At 42.1% G+C, this 16143-nt stretch overlaps 1 protein-coding gene across 2 annotated transcripts in view; it reads left to right on the forward strand.

The window, feature by feature from the left end:
• lztfl1 (leucine zipper transcription factor-like 1) overlaps positions 1-16143 on the forward strand; it is a 121800-nt gene that overhangs the window by 79267 nt on the left and 26390 nt on the right. For both annotated transcript variants that reach the window (XM_087308162.1, NM_199587.1), the window contains 1 exon segment: positions 12642-12818. In XM_087308162.1, the coding sequence (XP_087164288.1) occupies positions 12642-12818 (177 nt within the window).

Here is a 16143-nt window from a genome sequence, read left to right on the forward strand (position 1 = left end):
CCCGGAGGTGCACAGTAGGCTCACGCGGTCTTGAAAAGCACTTTTTTCTGCTCGTGCTGCGTGTCCCTCCACCCTCACCACTCTTGACGGTGGAACAGCCAGGGGGTATGTGGCGATTCCTCAGGTTGAGTGCGCGATGGTGGTCAATCCGCGCGGCGCCTCTTCTTGGCGGGGTCTGCCTCGTCTCCCATCCAAAGCCTGTAAGTTATCTGCCTCCCTCGGAGCTAGAGCTTACATAGCTGCGGGCCAGGCTGCTTCCGCCTTGCATGCTCTGGCCGAGCTGCACGAGGGTGGGTCCAACCCAGGCTTACGAGCTTCGCACCGCCGCCGACTTAGCTCTTCGAACTACTGAGTCCGTTGCATGTGCGTTGGGGAGGACGATGTCCACATTAGTGATCCAGGAGCGCCACCCCTGGCTGATATGCGCGAAGTCGACAAAGTCCGCTTTCTTGACTTTCCCCATATCCCAAGCCATGTTCGGCGACACCGTCTGTGAATTCACCCAGGAATTCAAGGCGGTGAGAGAGCAGTTGATGGGTGATGTCTTATCGGCGGTCTGGGCTGGAGGGCGGGGCCCCATTTCCAACGGCACCTTTTACTGCCATGAAAACATTATGAAAGGGCACTTTTCCACTTCCCCGGATGTGACAGCCCGACATCTGCCAGTCTAGGACGCTATGCTTTCTAGCTTGCAGATTCGGTGCGTTTCGCCAGTGGCTCACGAGCGCTGGGAGGACGGTCTCCTTTCTCCCACCCCTCGAGCCTCCCCTCCGGAGCTTGGGTGCGGAGTGAGAGCAAGTATCTCACCTCCAGCTTTTCCGTGGGACCCGCGCGCTTCCCGGATCAGCACACCCACTCCGCGCTGCCCCACTGCTTGTACGTCAGCGATTGTAGCGATGAGACCATTAGCGAGAGCTCTGCCTGCCTGGTTAGCGCGGGCCAGCTCTTCGCGGTGGCTCATACGCACAATCAGACTCGGCTATGCGATTCAGTTCGCGAAACGGCCCCCCAAGTCACGGGTGTGTATTCACCAGGGTCAGCCCCCTGTCCGCCCCTGTCTTGCGAGAGGAGATTGCTGCCGCTCAAGCCGCTCCCTCCAGCCGAGATGGAGAGCGGGTTTTACAGCCCACACTTCATCGTGCCCAAAAAGAGCGGTGGGTCGCGGCCAATCCTAGATCTGCGCGTTTTGAACCGCTGTCTGCACAAGCTGCCGTTCAGAATGCTCACGCAGAAGCGCATCCTCCGGTGCGTTCGTCCTCTGGGTTGGTCTGCAGCATTAGACCTGATGGACGCGTATTTCCATGTCTCCACTCTTCCTCGCCACCGTCAGTTTCTGCAGTTTGCGTTGAAGGTCAAGCTTGGCAATACAAAGCCCTCCCCTTCGGGCTCTCTCTGTCTCCGCGGGTCCTCACCAAGCCCGCGGAGGGTGCCTTAGCGCCCCTTCGGCTCGCGGGCATCTGCATACTCAATTTCTTGACGACTGGCTGATTTTTGCCCTCTCTCGGAGCAATTGATTATGCACAGAGACAAAGTGCTCCGGCACTTCCACCTGTTGGGGTTTCAGGTCAACCGAGAAAAGAGCAAACTCGCAACCGTGCAGAGGATCTCTTCTCTCGGGCTGGAGCTGGACTTGGTCACCATGGCAGCGCGCCTCTCCGGAGAGCGCGCTCAGCTGATGCTGTACTGTCTGAGAGAGCTCGACAGTAAAATAGTGGTCCCACTGAAACTATTTCAGAGGCTCCTGGGGCATATGGCATCCGCAGCCGCTTCATGCCGCTCGGATTATTCTATATGAGACCACTTCAGCACTGGCTTCACGATCGAGTCCCCAGACGCGCATGGCACGTGCGCGCACACCGAGTCTCTGTTACTGCGCTGTGTCGCCGCGCCCTCAGCCCTTGGAGCGACCCCTCGTTCCTACAGGCCTGGGTGTCTCTAGAACAGGCGTCCAGTCTTGTTGTAAATTCAGCAGACGCTTCCAACATGGGCTGGGGGGCTGTGCGTTGCGGGCATGCGGCTGCGGACCTGTGGAAAGGTACCCAGTTGCATTGGCATATCGCCTGGAGCTGTTGGCAGTGTTCCTCGCTCTCCACCGTTTATTTCCGGTGCTGGAGCAGCAACACATGCTGGTCAGGACGGACAGTACAGCGGCGGTGGCGTATATCAGCCGTATGGGGGGTATGCGCTCTCGCCGCATGTCTCAGCTCGCCCGCCGTCTGCTCCTCTGGAGTCATCCACGGCTGAAATCGCTGCACGCCATTCATATTCAGGCAAGCTCAACCGTGCAGCCAATGCGCTCTCACGGCAGCCTTACGTCCTGGAGAATGGAGACTCCACCCCGAGTCTGTTCAGCTGATATGGGCGCCATTCGGGGAAGCCCAGATCGAACTGTTGCTTCCCCTGAGATTGCTCATTGCCAGTTGTTTTTTTCCCTGACCGAGTGCTCTCGGCACGGATGCACTGGCTTACAGCTGGCTTCGGGGCATGCGCAAATACGCGTTTCCCCCAGTGAGCCTGCTCGCGCAGTTACTGTGCAAGGTCAGGGAGGACGAGGAACAGGTTGCTGGTTGCGCCCCTCTGGCTCAACCGGACCTGGATGTCAGAGCTCTCCCTCGCGATAGCCCTCCCTTGGCAGTCCCTTCGAGAGAGCACCTACTCTCTCAGGGACAGGGCACCATCTGGCACCCTCGCCAATCTTTGGAGGTCATTAGACGCGAGGAAGACTTAGGTAACCTCCGATTGTGGTGGCTAATACCGTCACTCGGGCTAGAGCCCCCTCCCCGAGCGCGCCTATGCCCTGAAGTGGAGTCTATTCACTGAATGGTGTGTCTCTCGCAGAGAAGATCCCCGTAATTTGCCAGAACAGCGTTGTGCTTTCTTTACGCCGAGAGAAGCTGGAGAGCAGGCTGTCGCCCTCCACACTCAAGGTTACGTGGCTGCCATCTCCGCTCTCATGACGCGGTGGCTGGCAGCACCGTGGGAACGCATAACCTCATCATCCGGTTCCTCAGGGGCGCTAAGCGAATTAATCCACCTCGCCCCCTCTCATGCCCTCTTAGGATCTCGCCCTCGCTACACAAGCCGCGTCAGATCCCTTCGATCCTCGACTCAGTATCTTTCTGTCCCTGAAGACAGCTCTGCTGGTCGCGTTGATATCGATTAGAGGGTCGGGGACCCAGAGGCATTTTTCGGTCAGTAACTCGTGCCTGTAATTGGGCTGGCTTTCTCTCACGTCCTGAGACCCCGCCCGCGATATGTGCCCAAGGTTCCTACCACTCCGTTTTAATACGAGGTAGTGAGCCTGCAAGCGCTGCCCTCGGAGGAGGCAGACCCAGCCCTTCTTTATTGTCCAGTTCGCGTTTTGCGTATTATCCGGACCGCACTCAGAGTTTAGATCATCTGAGCAGCTCTTCGTCTGTTATAGCGGTCGGCAGCAGGGAAGTGTCGTACCAAAATAAGTTCCCACTAGATTGTGGATGCCTTTCTTTCACTATTAGAGCCGAGGTGAGCCGCGTCCCCCGAGAGCGCCTGCGCACTCCACTCGGAGCTTCGCATCCTCTCGAGCGCGCACACGCGGCGCCCCTCTAACAGACATCTGTAGAGCTGCGGGCTGGGTGACACCCAACACATTTGCAAGGTTTTACAATCTGCGAGGGGAGCTGGTTTCCTCAAGGGTATTAGGTAACCCTTGGTGATTGAGGAAACAATTCGGTAGGGTGTTGAAACACGCTTGCTGCGCCATTCTCCCTAACACGGAGGTACGTGCGCCTTTTTATCTGTCAGTAAAGTTCCCCGTCAGGTGAGCCCTGCAGATTCCTCCGTGGCCCCCAGCACTGACTCAGCGGAGGAGTCACTTGCTGGCCCACTACGTTGTAGGTCTGCCCGCTGGTCAGCCCGCGTTTTGGGTAAAGGTGCCTGCTATGCGTGATCCCCACTAGGCGATCCCATATGCTTATTTCGCCACGGTTAAGTACCCCCCCCCCCCCCCCCCACCCCTGGGCGGACCCGTATCTTCCCTCTCCGCTAACCACTCTTTTGCTATGCGTACTCCCCCTTTTTAGGGCTAGTCCATATGTAAATTTTGCCATCTATCCCCCCCTTGGGTAACGGATGGCCTCCGCAGCGTCCTCCCTATCGGGATTGCACGCTTCCCAACGTACTGTCGTATTTTCCTAGAATTATCTAGATGCTCACGACTTCCCAAAAAATATATCTAAATCCGTAAGACTTCTGTCGAAGTAGGATAAATTAGGGCCAGGGACACGTTGGAGGACCGCGCCTCCCATGATGTGGGTGCGTCACGCTTGCTTGACTATCCCCTCATCGGGGGCGTTGGTAAGGTGCAGTCATTATGGCGCTTTCCATACTTCTCCCATTTCGTGGATTTCAATCAATCCACTCTATGGCACTGAAGTTCCCCAACCGAAGGGGAACGTTCGAGGTTACAGAAGTAACCCGAGGAGGGGAACAAAAGTGCCATACTCCATCGCCATAATGACTGTCCCTTAGCTGTTTGAAAGTCTCTTCAGCTTAAAAGGATGGCGTTTGCTCGCTCCAGATGTGCTTATATGCTGGGATAATTGGCAATGAAGTACACCTGTGCAAGTTTACGCTGCCAATTCATTGCATTCATCGGCTTCTGAACCGAATCCTCCCATTTCGTGGATTTCAATCAATCCACTCTATGGCACTTCCGTTCCCCTCCTCGGGGAACGAAGGGTTACTTCTGTAACCTCGAACGTTATGTTGCCAAGTACTACATTTATGAATATAACCTTAACTTAGACGTGATAGAGCAAGTTCAAGTTCAGCCATGAACCTCGTTGGAAAACTTATATTACATCACCAATCTGGAAACATTTTGGATTTGTGGCGAATGAGAAAGGCGAACCAATAATTAGGATGAAGCTATTTGTAGGGCTTGTTTAGAAAAATAAGTGTTAAATGGACAAACAAATCTTGAATCTCCAGAGCCATCTGCGATCATGTCACCCATACATGCGGAGCCAGCTCCGGTTTCATCTTCTGAATGCAAACGCCCAGCTAGTCAGACAGGTATGGCAGAGGCCTTTTCAAAAATAGCCAAATACAAAAGAGAAACTGATAAGTAGTAGACGTTGATGAGAAATGAAGCAGCATATTTGTTAGTTGAGAACATGCCGCTCCGCAATGTAGAGAAGCCAGCTTTCCGAGAAATGCGGGCTGCGGAGCAAGATACCCTTTCTTTGCCCCGTTTGCGAAAAATATCTGCATTTGTGCTATAGGCACACCGTCTGAACAGGTATTCAGTGCTGCTGGAAACATTGTAATCTAAAATAAGCCTCCGCTTAAACCGAACAAAGTCAACATGTTAGTTTTTCTGGCAAAGAATTTAAAATATGAATAGAAAACAAATGGCGGAGAGACACTCTTTTTTTCAACATCTGACTTATATTCTTACAAGCCTAATAGGTTAATATTTTTGTTCTTTTTCATTAGTTACTATTTATATTATTATTGATTAGTATAATGTAATTTTAGGCTATTTGTGAAGTTTTTAAAATGTAACATTTACTGTTTCAAGCAGTTAAAGTTATTTAATATTTAACTCGCCTACATTATTATAGGCTGTATTGTGTTGTTTTATCAACGAAAGTTAAACAATAACACTTATGTTTGTACGGATATTTAGCATAACACTTTAGTCTTTTTTAGTTCTTTATTTTTACATAAAATATAAATTAACTTAGGTAGGCTACTTGGGTACGGGCCGTAATTTGTTGGTGGTACGGGAGGAATATTTTGCCAGTGAATATTGTCATCATCATTTTAAAAAATATAATAATAAATAAATAAATAAATAAATACAACACCTTACGGAAAGGATGCAATGAAGAAAAGCATGCTCTTTTTTAAAGATTTAGGTAAAGACTCAAAATATGCCTACACATGCAAGCTAAACTAAATCATATCCGAGTCATCACGTTTTATTACCCAACCAATATCAGCGTTGGATAAAAATAAATGTTACTTTTAAATTTAATTAAATTTGAATGTTAAATTTAAAATTTATAATTAAATTTAAATGGTAAAAGCCATATAAAAATAGTAGTTATTAAAATTAATGTGTTACTTAGTTTAAGGCATTAGCCAAACAGAAAGCCTACACCTACTAAATTATCATTCAGTCTGCAGCGCAAGAAGTGGATCCGCGGTAAATCCACACGCACTAAATACCTTTTTCTTTTATAACACTGCAAACTTGACTACGCAGACCGATCATCTTTAAAAGCAAAAGGCATTTTTAAGTGTCCTAACTGGAGACTGCTGCTGTAGAATGGGATGTTTCTTTACATAACTGTAAAAGTGTGCTTTAGCTATGTTAAAGTGAAAGCACATATTTTTAAGGGTTCTGCGTTTTGTCAATTTTATAGCTTAATAATAGTGTAGACATTTTTATTAGGATACTTTAACCCCTAACTAAAAAACTAATGTAAAAATGACTGGCAGCTGCGTCTCTGCTAAAATTAATTTATCTGCAAATTTACTCTGCGTTTTTTTCCCTTTATAGCTCAAGAAAGTTTTATTTAAAGAGTTAGTTAAGCAAAACAATTAATAAATTAAGCTTTGTGTTATGCACTAGTCCAGTTTTCTCCTGTGTGAGTTTAGAGTGCGCCTCCACTGCATGCGCATTTACACCTGCACCAGATCAAAGCAGTTCTAATGTCCAGCACAGAAGGCATTGCTAACATCTTAGCAAACATTGCTTAATACACTAGGATGTAGATGCAGCAATAGGCAAATATCTTTACAAAAGAAAAATAATTAAAGGATTAAAATATTACAAAAAAATATTATTTTCTAGCCTACATAAATATAAAAACCACTACCTCCATGCCTTCATCTCAGGGGGCTTTTTCAGTTTATTCATGACAATTTGCTTTTGTATAATATTATTATTAGTGTTATGCCCCGTGTGGCTCGGAGGATGAAAAAGGGCTTAACACAATTATGACAACCCAATATTTTAAGAATTCCTCTGAGATGTTAACTGCTATGAATCAACACAGACAACAACGTGGCAAAAAAAGTGGTTCGCTTTATTACAATAAAGATAAAGAAATTAATATTTAAATCACCCAAAGTATATTTACAAATATGTACAATAAATGCAAAAAGTAAACAAAAATACCTGATGGATGGATGAAGGAGAATAAGTGGTGCCAAATCAAAGAAAATAACAAATTAAACACCCGCTAACTAATCCCTCCCCCACCTCTAAATAACTAAAGAGAAATATGTAAATAAGAAAAAAAAACATCTTCAGCGTCACACCCCCTTCAACTGCACTGACTGGAACAAACATACATATGGTAGCACCCGCTTCTAACCTAGTGGAATAACAAAAAAATCTGCTACGTGTGTGTAAAATGTAAGTCACGTGACATACTTCCCTTCACTTCCCTCTAGGTACTTTTAAATCACAAAAACTCTCTTTAAAGCGAACCTGAGCACAAGATAGGCACCAAAAGTTACAAAAACACAGCAGCAACAAGCAACATGGATCCCCCTCTCATCTGGGCTGAGTCATCACTGGAGCGTTTAAATAACACCCATCCTCTTCTAATTGGTCCACTCGGGAGAACTCTGCCAACCAATCACAACACCTAGATTTTAGAAGTACAGGGGCCTCATGTACGAAGACTTGCGTGGAAATCTTACTAAAACATTGCGTACGCACAAAGCTGTAAATGTGCGTACGCAGAAAAAATTTCAGATGTATGAAACACTGCGTACGCGAATCTCACGCATATTCTTTTGTACATCTGAATGAACGTGAAACTGAGCGCAACATGCACGAGCACAAAACCCCTCCCTGCCTCCTCCCCCGTATGAATATGCTAATGACTATGCTAATGGCAAAACCCAACGAAACAGCAATGGCAAAAGCAAGCAAAAAGAGAAACTTTGAACAGAATGTGAATTGGAGGTGCTTTCAGAGGTAGACCGGAGAAAAGCGGTGTTATTTGCAAGTTTGTTCTCCGGAATTAACAATAAAAGAAATAAATAGAGCGGGAGAGTTTAGCTGATGCGGTTAACACAGTTGGGTCTGAACATCGCACTGAGTGCATTGAAAAAAGAAATATTGTGGTTTATATCTGTAAAATGTTGCAGGTTGGTTAACAGTCTCAGTGGCGCTACTCGTAAGACCCATGTGAACAGGAATTGATACGTTCGAGCATGAACTCGGCTCGAATCCAGCGTCTGATGAACTCTTTCTTCTTTTTTCCCCCGCTACATATCAGATTTTGTCAACTATTTATCACGAGAAAGACAAGTAGGAATCATTAATAAGTTCATATCAATAAGCATCATATTTTATTTGCACATTTATTGAATGGAAATGTTTCTGATTCACGCATGCAAATTTATCTTCAGATAGGTATGTAAGATTTCCATACCATACAGTTGACCAGCTAAACATTAAAGCACAATTTGCAGCGGTCGCCTGTTTTCCCAATGTAATCTGAGCGATCTACTGCACGCACATTGCTATAAAGACACTATCTGAAGATGAATTTGCATGCGTGAATCAGAAACATTTCCATTCAATAAATGTGCAAATAAAATATGATGCACAAACTTATTAATGATTCCTACTAGTCTTTCTCGTGATAAATAGTAGGCAAAATCTGATATGTAGCGGGGAAAAAAGAAGAAAGAGTTCATCAGACGCTGGATTCGAGCCGAGTTCATGCTCGAACGTGTCAAAACATATTCACATGTGTCTTACGAGCGCGCCACTGAGACTGTTCAGAGTGCTGTAACATTTTACAGATATAATAATATTGAATGTAAATGTTACTGATTCACGCATGTAAATTCATCTTCAGATAGTGTCTTTATAGCAATGTGCGTGCGGTAGATCGCTCAGATTACATTGGGAAAACAGGCGACCGCTGCAAATTGTGCTTTAATGTTTAGCTGGTCAACTGTATGGTATGGAAACCTTATATACCTGCTGAACCCGTCTCATACAGCTGCCATTGCAAGGCTCAGACACTTTGTAGAGAGCAATTTAACACAACTGCCTCTAGGAGTCGCCAATGGAAATAAAACAGACACGCACAAAAAATGTGCGTACGCCTGCCAGAAAGCTGCCGTGAAGTTGCGCACATTCCCACGTTCAGTTCATTGTTAGTAAATCCAAACGTGAGCGATTCTGAGCGTGAAACCTGGCGTACGCAAAGTTTTTGTGCGTACGCAGCGTTGATACATGAGGCCCCAGGACAGCAAATAGAAACAGAAAGGGGAGGAGGGAACAACAGAGCAACACCCCCAGGCATGTAACAATTAGCATCACCCCCCTAAAAAAAAAATTAATTAACCCCAGGATTTTTATTTTCTTTAACCTCTATTTATTGTTTTTCCCCTTTTCAAAATATATACTATGCATAAAAACACTATAAATTTATGTTGCACAATATAAATAAAACAGATTTTAATACGAATTCCAGCAAACAAACACCCTTAATATGTTTATTCCTTTGTTTAAATGTCCATGGTAATGTTTATATTTTTCGTTTCATTTAGGGAAACTCCTGGGGCAAATAACTTATATTTCTGAACTTTAATAATAAATCGAAATAAAATGCTGCACTTCCCACCTCCAGTCGCAATGACTTCTGGGACTTCTAGAGCGAGATCGGTGCTCAAGTCTGCATCGTTGTGTCCCCAATATCAAGAACACGTCCGGGAAGTTTCACGCGTCCTCTGTTCTTGCGGTCTTGAGTATTGGAACTGAACTTTGGCAGCTGATAATGAAGTTACACGAGAACATGAGGACACAAGATCACTGAATAATGCATATTGAGAAACAGCCACTAAGCAAGGGCTTATTATGCCGTCTTGGTGCCATCTATTGGATAGACAACATCAACCGTCTTTGGCCGCCGATGAGCGGTCTCTTAGAAACTGTAAATATTTTAAAATAGGCACTATTCTTACAAATAAACTGCATAGTTGCAATCTAAACAACTACATTCTCGACTAAAATGGCTCGTTTCCTCTGACTGGTACAGTACGGTACAGTTTGGGTCGGTACGGGTCATCTTTATCAGGCTTGCGTTTCCACCACAAAGGGAGGGCGTGGTGTACAACATAAAGTTTAAGTCGACGTCATGCTCGCTCGAATAAATGTCTACAGTGAAGCTGTACGGGTTGTTTACATATCATATGAGAAGCACACAAAACATATGCTTTATACACATAAATACTTGTTTATAAATGTTTATTACTAACTTTTCTTTGAACATGATTTGATTATAACTGCAGATCAATGACAGTTCAAAATAGGCTACTGTAACATCTGTAATTATATAAAATAAATATAAATGCAACATATATGAACACATACAGTCCCTTACAGTCTCTGATATATTATTAATTACAGTAAAACTACACACATCATACATTTAGTACTTATTTCAGTTCAAAAACACATGCAATATAGCCCACAGTCAGAGCAAACCGCTCATCTGTGTCTGTAATCTTCACCAGCACATGTAAACTCTGTTAGAGAGTAATTTTGTCATTACCAGTTCATAATAGTCCAAAAGGTGAAGATAAACGTGGCAGTTTGTTCATGATTCAGGTTGCTAAAACACTTTTGCTCCTGTGTTTTGCTGGGCTTTGCTTTTTTTCCTGCGCTTTACTCTCGCGCTTGTCCTTTTCTTTTTTTCTGAATGAATCAGATGACGGAGACACTTCAGTAATCACACACATATTATTATCATCAGCTCAAGAAGTTTGTTATATCAAATATAGACGCGATCGCATGCTCCCAGAAAAAAAAGCGAATACCACTCGTACTTTTAGACGGGCTCGTAAAGCGACAACAGGATACGGCAGATTTTGTTCTTCTTAGCTTTGTGTCTGTTCATCAAGACGACGACAAGGTTTGTTTGAGCTCGGGTCATCCATTGCTCGTTATTAAATGCATGTAGTATATCCATGTAATCTCTCGGCTGTGGATTAGAACATGGCGGATCCTTTGTTTACATTCTGTCTAGCTCCATAAGCTCGTGACGTATCTCTTTAACCAATCAGCGTTCAACTGCGCGTGTAGCTCCATCTTTTGGGACCCTTTCTCGTTTTTGATACCCTTTCGAAAGGGTGCCGAAAAAGTGGTACGGTTTGGTTCGGTATGCTTATTGACAGTGGAAATGGCCATAAAAGTGTACCAAACCGAACCGTACAGTACTGTAGCACGCAGTGGAAACAGGCCAAAAAAGCCTCAAAAGTACATTTTGTTGTCTAACAACAGTAAAATGTGACAAACTGTCGTGTCTCTGCTTGTTGCTGGCCGTATGTGGGTGGAGTAATACACAGTGAAGGGTGAAGGCTATCAGCCAAACAGATTCAAGAAATCAGACAGAACTGTTGTATAAGTGTGTGTGTGTGTGTGTGTGTGTGTGTGTGTGTGTATGTGTGTGTGTGTGTGTGTGTGAGTGTGTGTGAGTGTGTGTGTGTGTGTGTGTGTGTGTGTGCGCAGTATATATATATATATATATATATATATATATATATATATATATATATATATATATATATATATATATATATATATATATAAATACACACACACACATAGACAGGGATTGCACAATGAAACGTGTCAGTTTAGTGTTGAAGGTTTCATTGCTTTTTAACTTTGTCCTGCCTGGTTGCCTGAAGATTGCATATTCCAACAGTAAGAGCAGAGTGTAAAATCTTACTTAGCAAAGTAATAGCACAGTTTTGCTAAAATATTGAAATGCAAACAGCATTATGGGTGACATATCAAAGGACAAATTGTTGGTACGCATCTCACTAGCTCATCTGTGACCAAGACAGCAAGTCTTTGTGATGTATCAAGAGCCACGGCACCCAGCATAATGTCAGCATACCAGCAAGATGGACAAAACACATGCAACAGGAGTAAATGTGGACTTAAGAGGAAGCTGTTTGAAAGGGATGTCCCTGGTGATAACCGGGATTGTATTCAAAATACACAAAACCACAGCTGCATAACTCACTGCATATTTAAATATGCACCTCAACTCTCTTGTTTCCACCAAAACTGTTCGTTGGGAGCTCCAGAAGGTCAATATACATAGCCAGGCTACCATAGCCAAATTTCTGGTCACGCATGCCAATTCGAAACGTTGGTTTCACTGGTGCCAGCAGAGCTTTCAATGGTTTGATGAACATGAAAGTGAAGTTGAAAATCTCCTATTGCCTGTAGAGTCAGTAGATCTACATATTATTGAGCCAGTTTGGGGTGTTTTGGAAGAGTGTGTCAGGACATGATTTCAGAGCCTGGCCACTGTTCTGCTTGAAGAATGACTCAAAATCCCTCTGACTACTGTGAAGGAATTGTGTCTTTCATTCCTAAGACAAATTGATGCTGTATTGGCCTGGAAAGGAGACTATACACCATTCTGATGAAACCAGGCATTTCAGTTTCATTGTCCAACCCCCATGTTGATTTATTTATTTTACTTCATGGAAACGCTGATATGTGCCATTTTGGTTTTAGTTATTTTTGTCAAATGTAAATTGCATTTACACACAGCAATATAATGACAAAATATTGACAGAATTTTTTTTTCCTTTGGTAGTCCGTAATGTGTGCTCAAGAGATTGCAAATCTTGAAGACACAGTTGCAGCAATGCAGGCTGACTTTGAAAAGACCCTGAATACCAACATTACTTCTCAGAAAGACCTGCAGGACAGCCTGGTGTCTACTAAACATGACTTGCTTCGTGTCCAGGAGCAGCTATCCCTTGCTGAGAAGGTACCAAAGCATATGAACACCACAAATTGAGATTTATGACACTAGAGCTTATCACTTACCTGAATTCTAAGCTAACTTCATACTATTATTGGAATCCATTAATTATGATTAGAATTGATATTAATATAATCACATCTTAAAATGTATACAAAATAACTATGAAAAGCTAATTGATATCAATTTTGTATATTAGGGGTGTAGTGGTGCACAAAGATCCCAGTTCTGTACATACCTTGGTTTTGGGGTCTTGGTTCGATATGTGAATGGTAAAATAGGATTAAGCAACAAATCAGCTGCAGAACTAAAGAGCTTCTTGTTATGCAAAAGTACAAATTAAACACTTTTTTAAAATTATAATTTAAAGAAAATTATTCTGTTATTCAAGGTGGCAATTATTAAATAAAAGAAAAATTTAAAATTGTTAAATACTTATTTATTAAATATTTATTATTTATCGTATATAGTATGAAATGAAACTATTACTCCAGTCATTATAGCTTTTATTATGATTACCATTAATAATAATAGTAATATTTAGTCAATATTAAAGTATAATAGTTAACATTAGAATGGTTCCTGAAGGATCATGTCACTAAAGATTGGAGTAAAGAAGCTGAAAATTCAACATTAAAATCACTAGAATAAATTAAATTAAATGATAAACTACTTTTGAACAGTTATTTTATAGTACATTAATATTTGACAATTTTACAATTTATACTGTATTTTTGATTTAATAAATGCAGCCTTGGTCAGCAGGAAAAGCTTATTTTAAAATATTTAAAAATCCTACTGACCCCAAACTTTTGACTGGTAGTGTGTGGGGTGGCAATAAACATTAAGAAGACCATCCTATACGGGAGTCCTGCCTATACGCAACCCATACCTCCGAACCATGAGTGGTCGCCCCTTGCTCTTAAATGTGAATTTGTTCAGTGCTTTCATGAAAGCACTTTAAAATAAATATGTAAAACGGCAGGATTCCCTTCCTTTCTATTATAGGCACCATTGCCCCTCTTGTGCAATCCTGAAAACAGTCAGTTCATGTAGTGGTGCGTGACTGTCGCACACGCTCCATAGTGATAACTAGATGCTGTTTCAAAACGGATTCTGTGTGCACGATTTAAAGTGGAGCAAAAAGGGACACCCCTGGTTTGAACAGATATATACACAAAATAATAATATTAATAGTAATATATACGCAAGTCAGTCTTGGTGAGTTTTCTTTTAAACAGCATATTTTGTCTTAAATGAGCATAAACACTTAGGAAAGCAATTGACTTATAGATCTGTGCATTTTTAAGTGAAATCTCTTGTATTTAATGTGATCTAATGAGAAATGTAAACGATAGATTAATTTACTGCTCTTTAATCAAAATGTTTAAATTATATGGTAAGGAAAATGGTTATCCCTTATTTTCACATCGCGAGGTTGAAAGGTGTGTGTGTGTGTGTGTGTTTGTGTGTGTGTCTGTCTGTCTGTCTGTCTGTCTGTGCGTGTGCATATGTGTGTCTGAATATAGATACAGTTGAACTCAGAATTATTAGCCCCCCTTTGAATTTTTTTCTTTTTTTTTCTTTAGAAAAAAAGTTTTTTAAATTATGTTTAACAGAGCAGGGAAATTTTCAAAATATGTCTCATAATATTTTTTGTTCTGGAGAAAGTCTTATTGTTTTATTTTAGCTAGAATTAAAGAGTTTTTTTATTTTTAAAAACCATTTTAAGGTCAATTATAACCCCTTTGGGCTAATTTGTTTATTGATAGCCTACAGAAAAAAAAACATCATCAACAAACCACCACAATAACTTGCCAAATTACCCTATCCTGCCTAGTTAACCTAATTAACCTAGTTAAGCATTTAAATGTCAATTTGAGCTGTATAGAAGTATCTTGAAATATATCTAGTAAAATATTCTTTATTGTCATCATGGCAAAGATTAAATAAATCAAATATTAGAAATTACTTATTAAAACTATGTGTTGAAAAAAAATCTTCTCTCTGTTTAACAGAAATTTGGGGAGAAAAAAATAAATAAGGGCTAATAATTCAGGGGGGCTAATAATTCTGACTTCAAGTGTGTGTGTGTGTGTGTGTGTGTGTGTGTGTGTGTGTGTGTGTGTGTGTGTGTGTGTGTGTGTGTGTGTGTGTGTGTGTGTGTCTGTGTCTGTGTCTGTGTCTGTGTCTGTGTGTGTCTGTGTGTGTCTGTGTCTAGCATAATATCTTTGAAACACAGCTCCTCCACTGCCATCCAAAGTTGCGCTTACTGAATTGCAAACACGTGCATAGAAGACAACCCTCTCACGTTCTGTGCTTACCTTATGCCTTATGAAACTGAAAATAGTCACATCAATTTATCGGCAGATGATTTTAGTGGCTGTACAACATTTCTGTGCATATAACCCATATGTAACAAAAAAATCTACATCAGCTTTGTGTGATTAAAAAAAGCTTTTAAAACATAACATTACCTGTCTAAAAGAAATACTTCAGCCATGATGTCATCCTTCCTCCGGTGTGCAAAAGTTACTCAGATATTGATTAAAGATTTTTAAACAGTTTTGATCCATCATGTTACCACTCTCTCATTCTCTCTCATGTTTGTACATTGACATGAACGCAGAGCATGTGTATGCACAAACGGCAGATCTGTTAATGGGTGCTCGGTTGTACAGATCTGCATTTGCTGACAGACAGTTTGGGCTACTTTATCAGAACAGTAAGAAATGTTGGCCTGACAATATTTACCTAGATTATTATTTTTTTTTTAGTCTTATGCTTTACCCAGAAAATAAAAATACATATAAATAATGAAGATTAACTTTAATCAGTACTATTGGTATGTGAAGAGACTTTCAACCAGAATAACAAAAATGTTTCTGAAGACAATCACCAACTGCACCTTTAACTGCAGACTGTCAGCTTTAATTTGAGGGTTGGTTTATCGATATCAGGAAAATGATGTAAGAATTAGGAATTATAACAATTTGCATATGTGCCTCCCACTTGATAAGGGACTTAAAGTAATGGGACAATTGGTTTCTCAGCCGTTCCATGGCCAGGTGTGTTATTCCCTCAATATTACAATTATAATGAGCAGATAAAAGGTCCAGAGTTCATTTCAAGTGTGTTATTCGCAATATATTAGGGCTGTCAAATGATTAAAAAATTAACTAATTAATCACACTTTTTTTGTAATTAATCATGATTAATCACGAAAAGCCATATTTATATAAGAAATAAAAACACATGCATGTAAGTGTCATTTGAATTACAAAACAATCAATGCCAATATCAAACAAAAATGTTTTCCATGTTGGATTCT

This window comes from Danio rerio, chromosome 24 (genome assembly GCF_052040795.2).
Source record: "Danio rerio strain M-AB ecotype USA chromosome 24, GRCz13ab, whole genome shotgun sequence".
Taxonomy (NCBI): domain Eukaryota; kingdom Metazoa; phylum Chordata; class Actinopteri; order Cypriniformes; family Danionidae; genus Danio; species Danio rerio.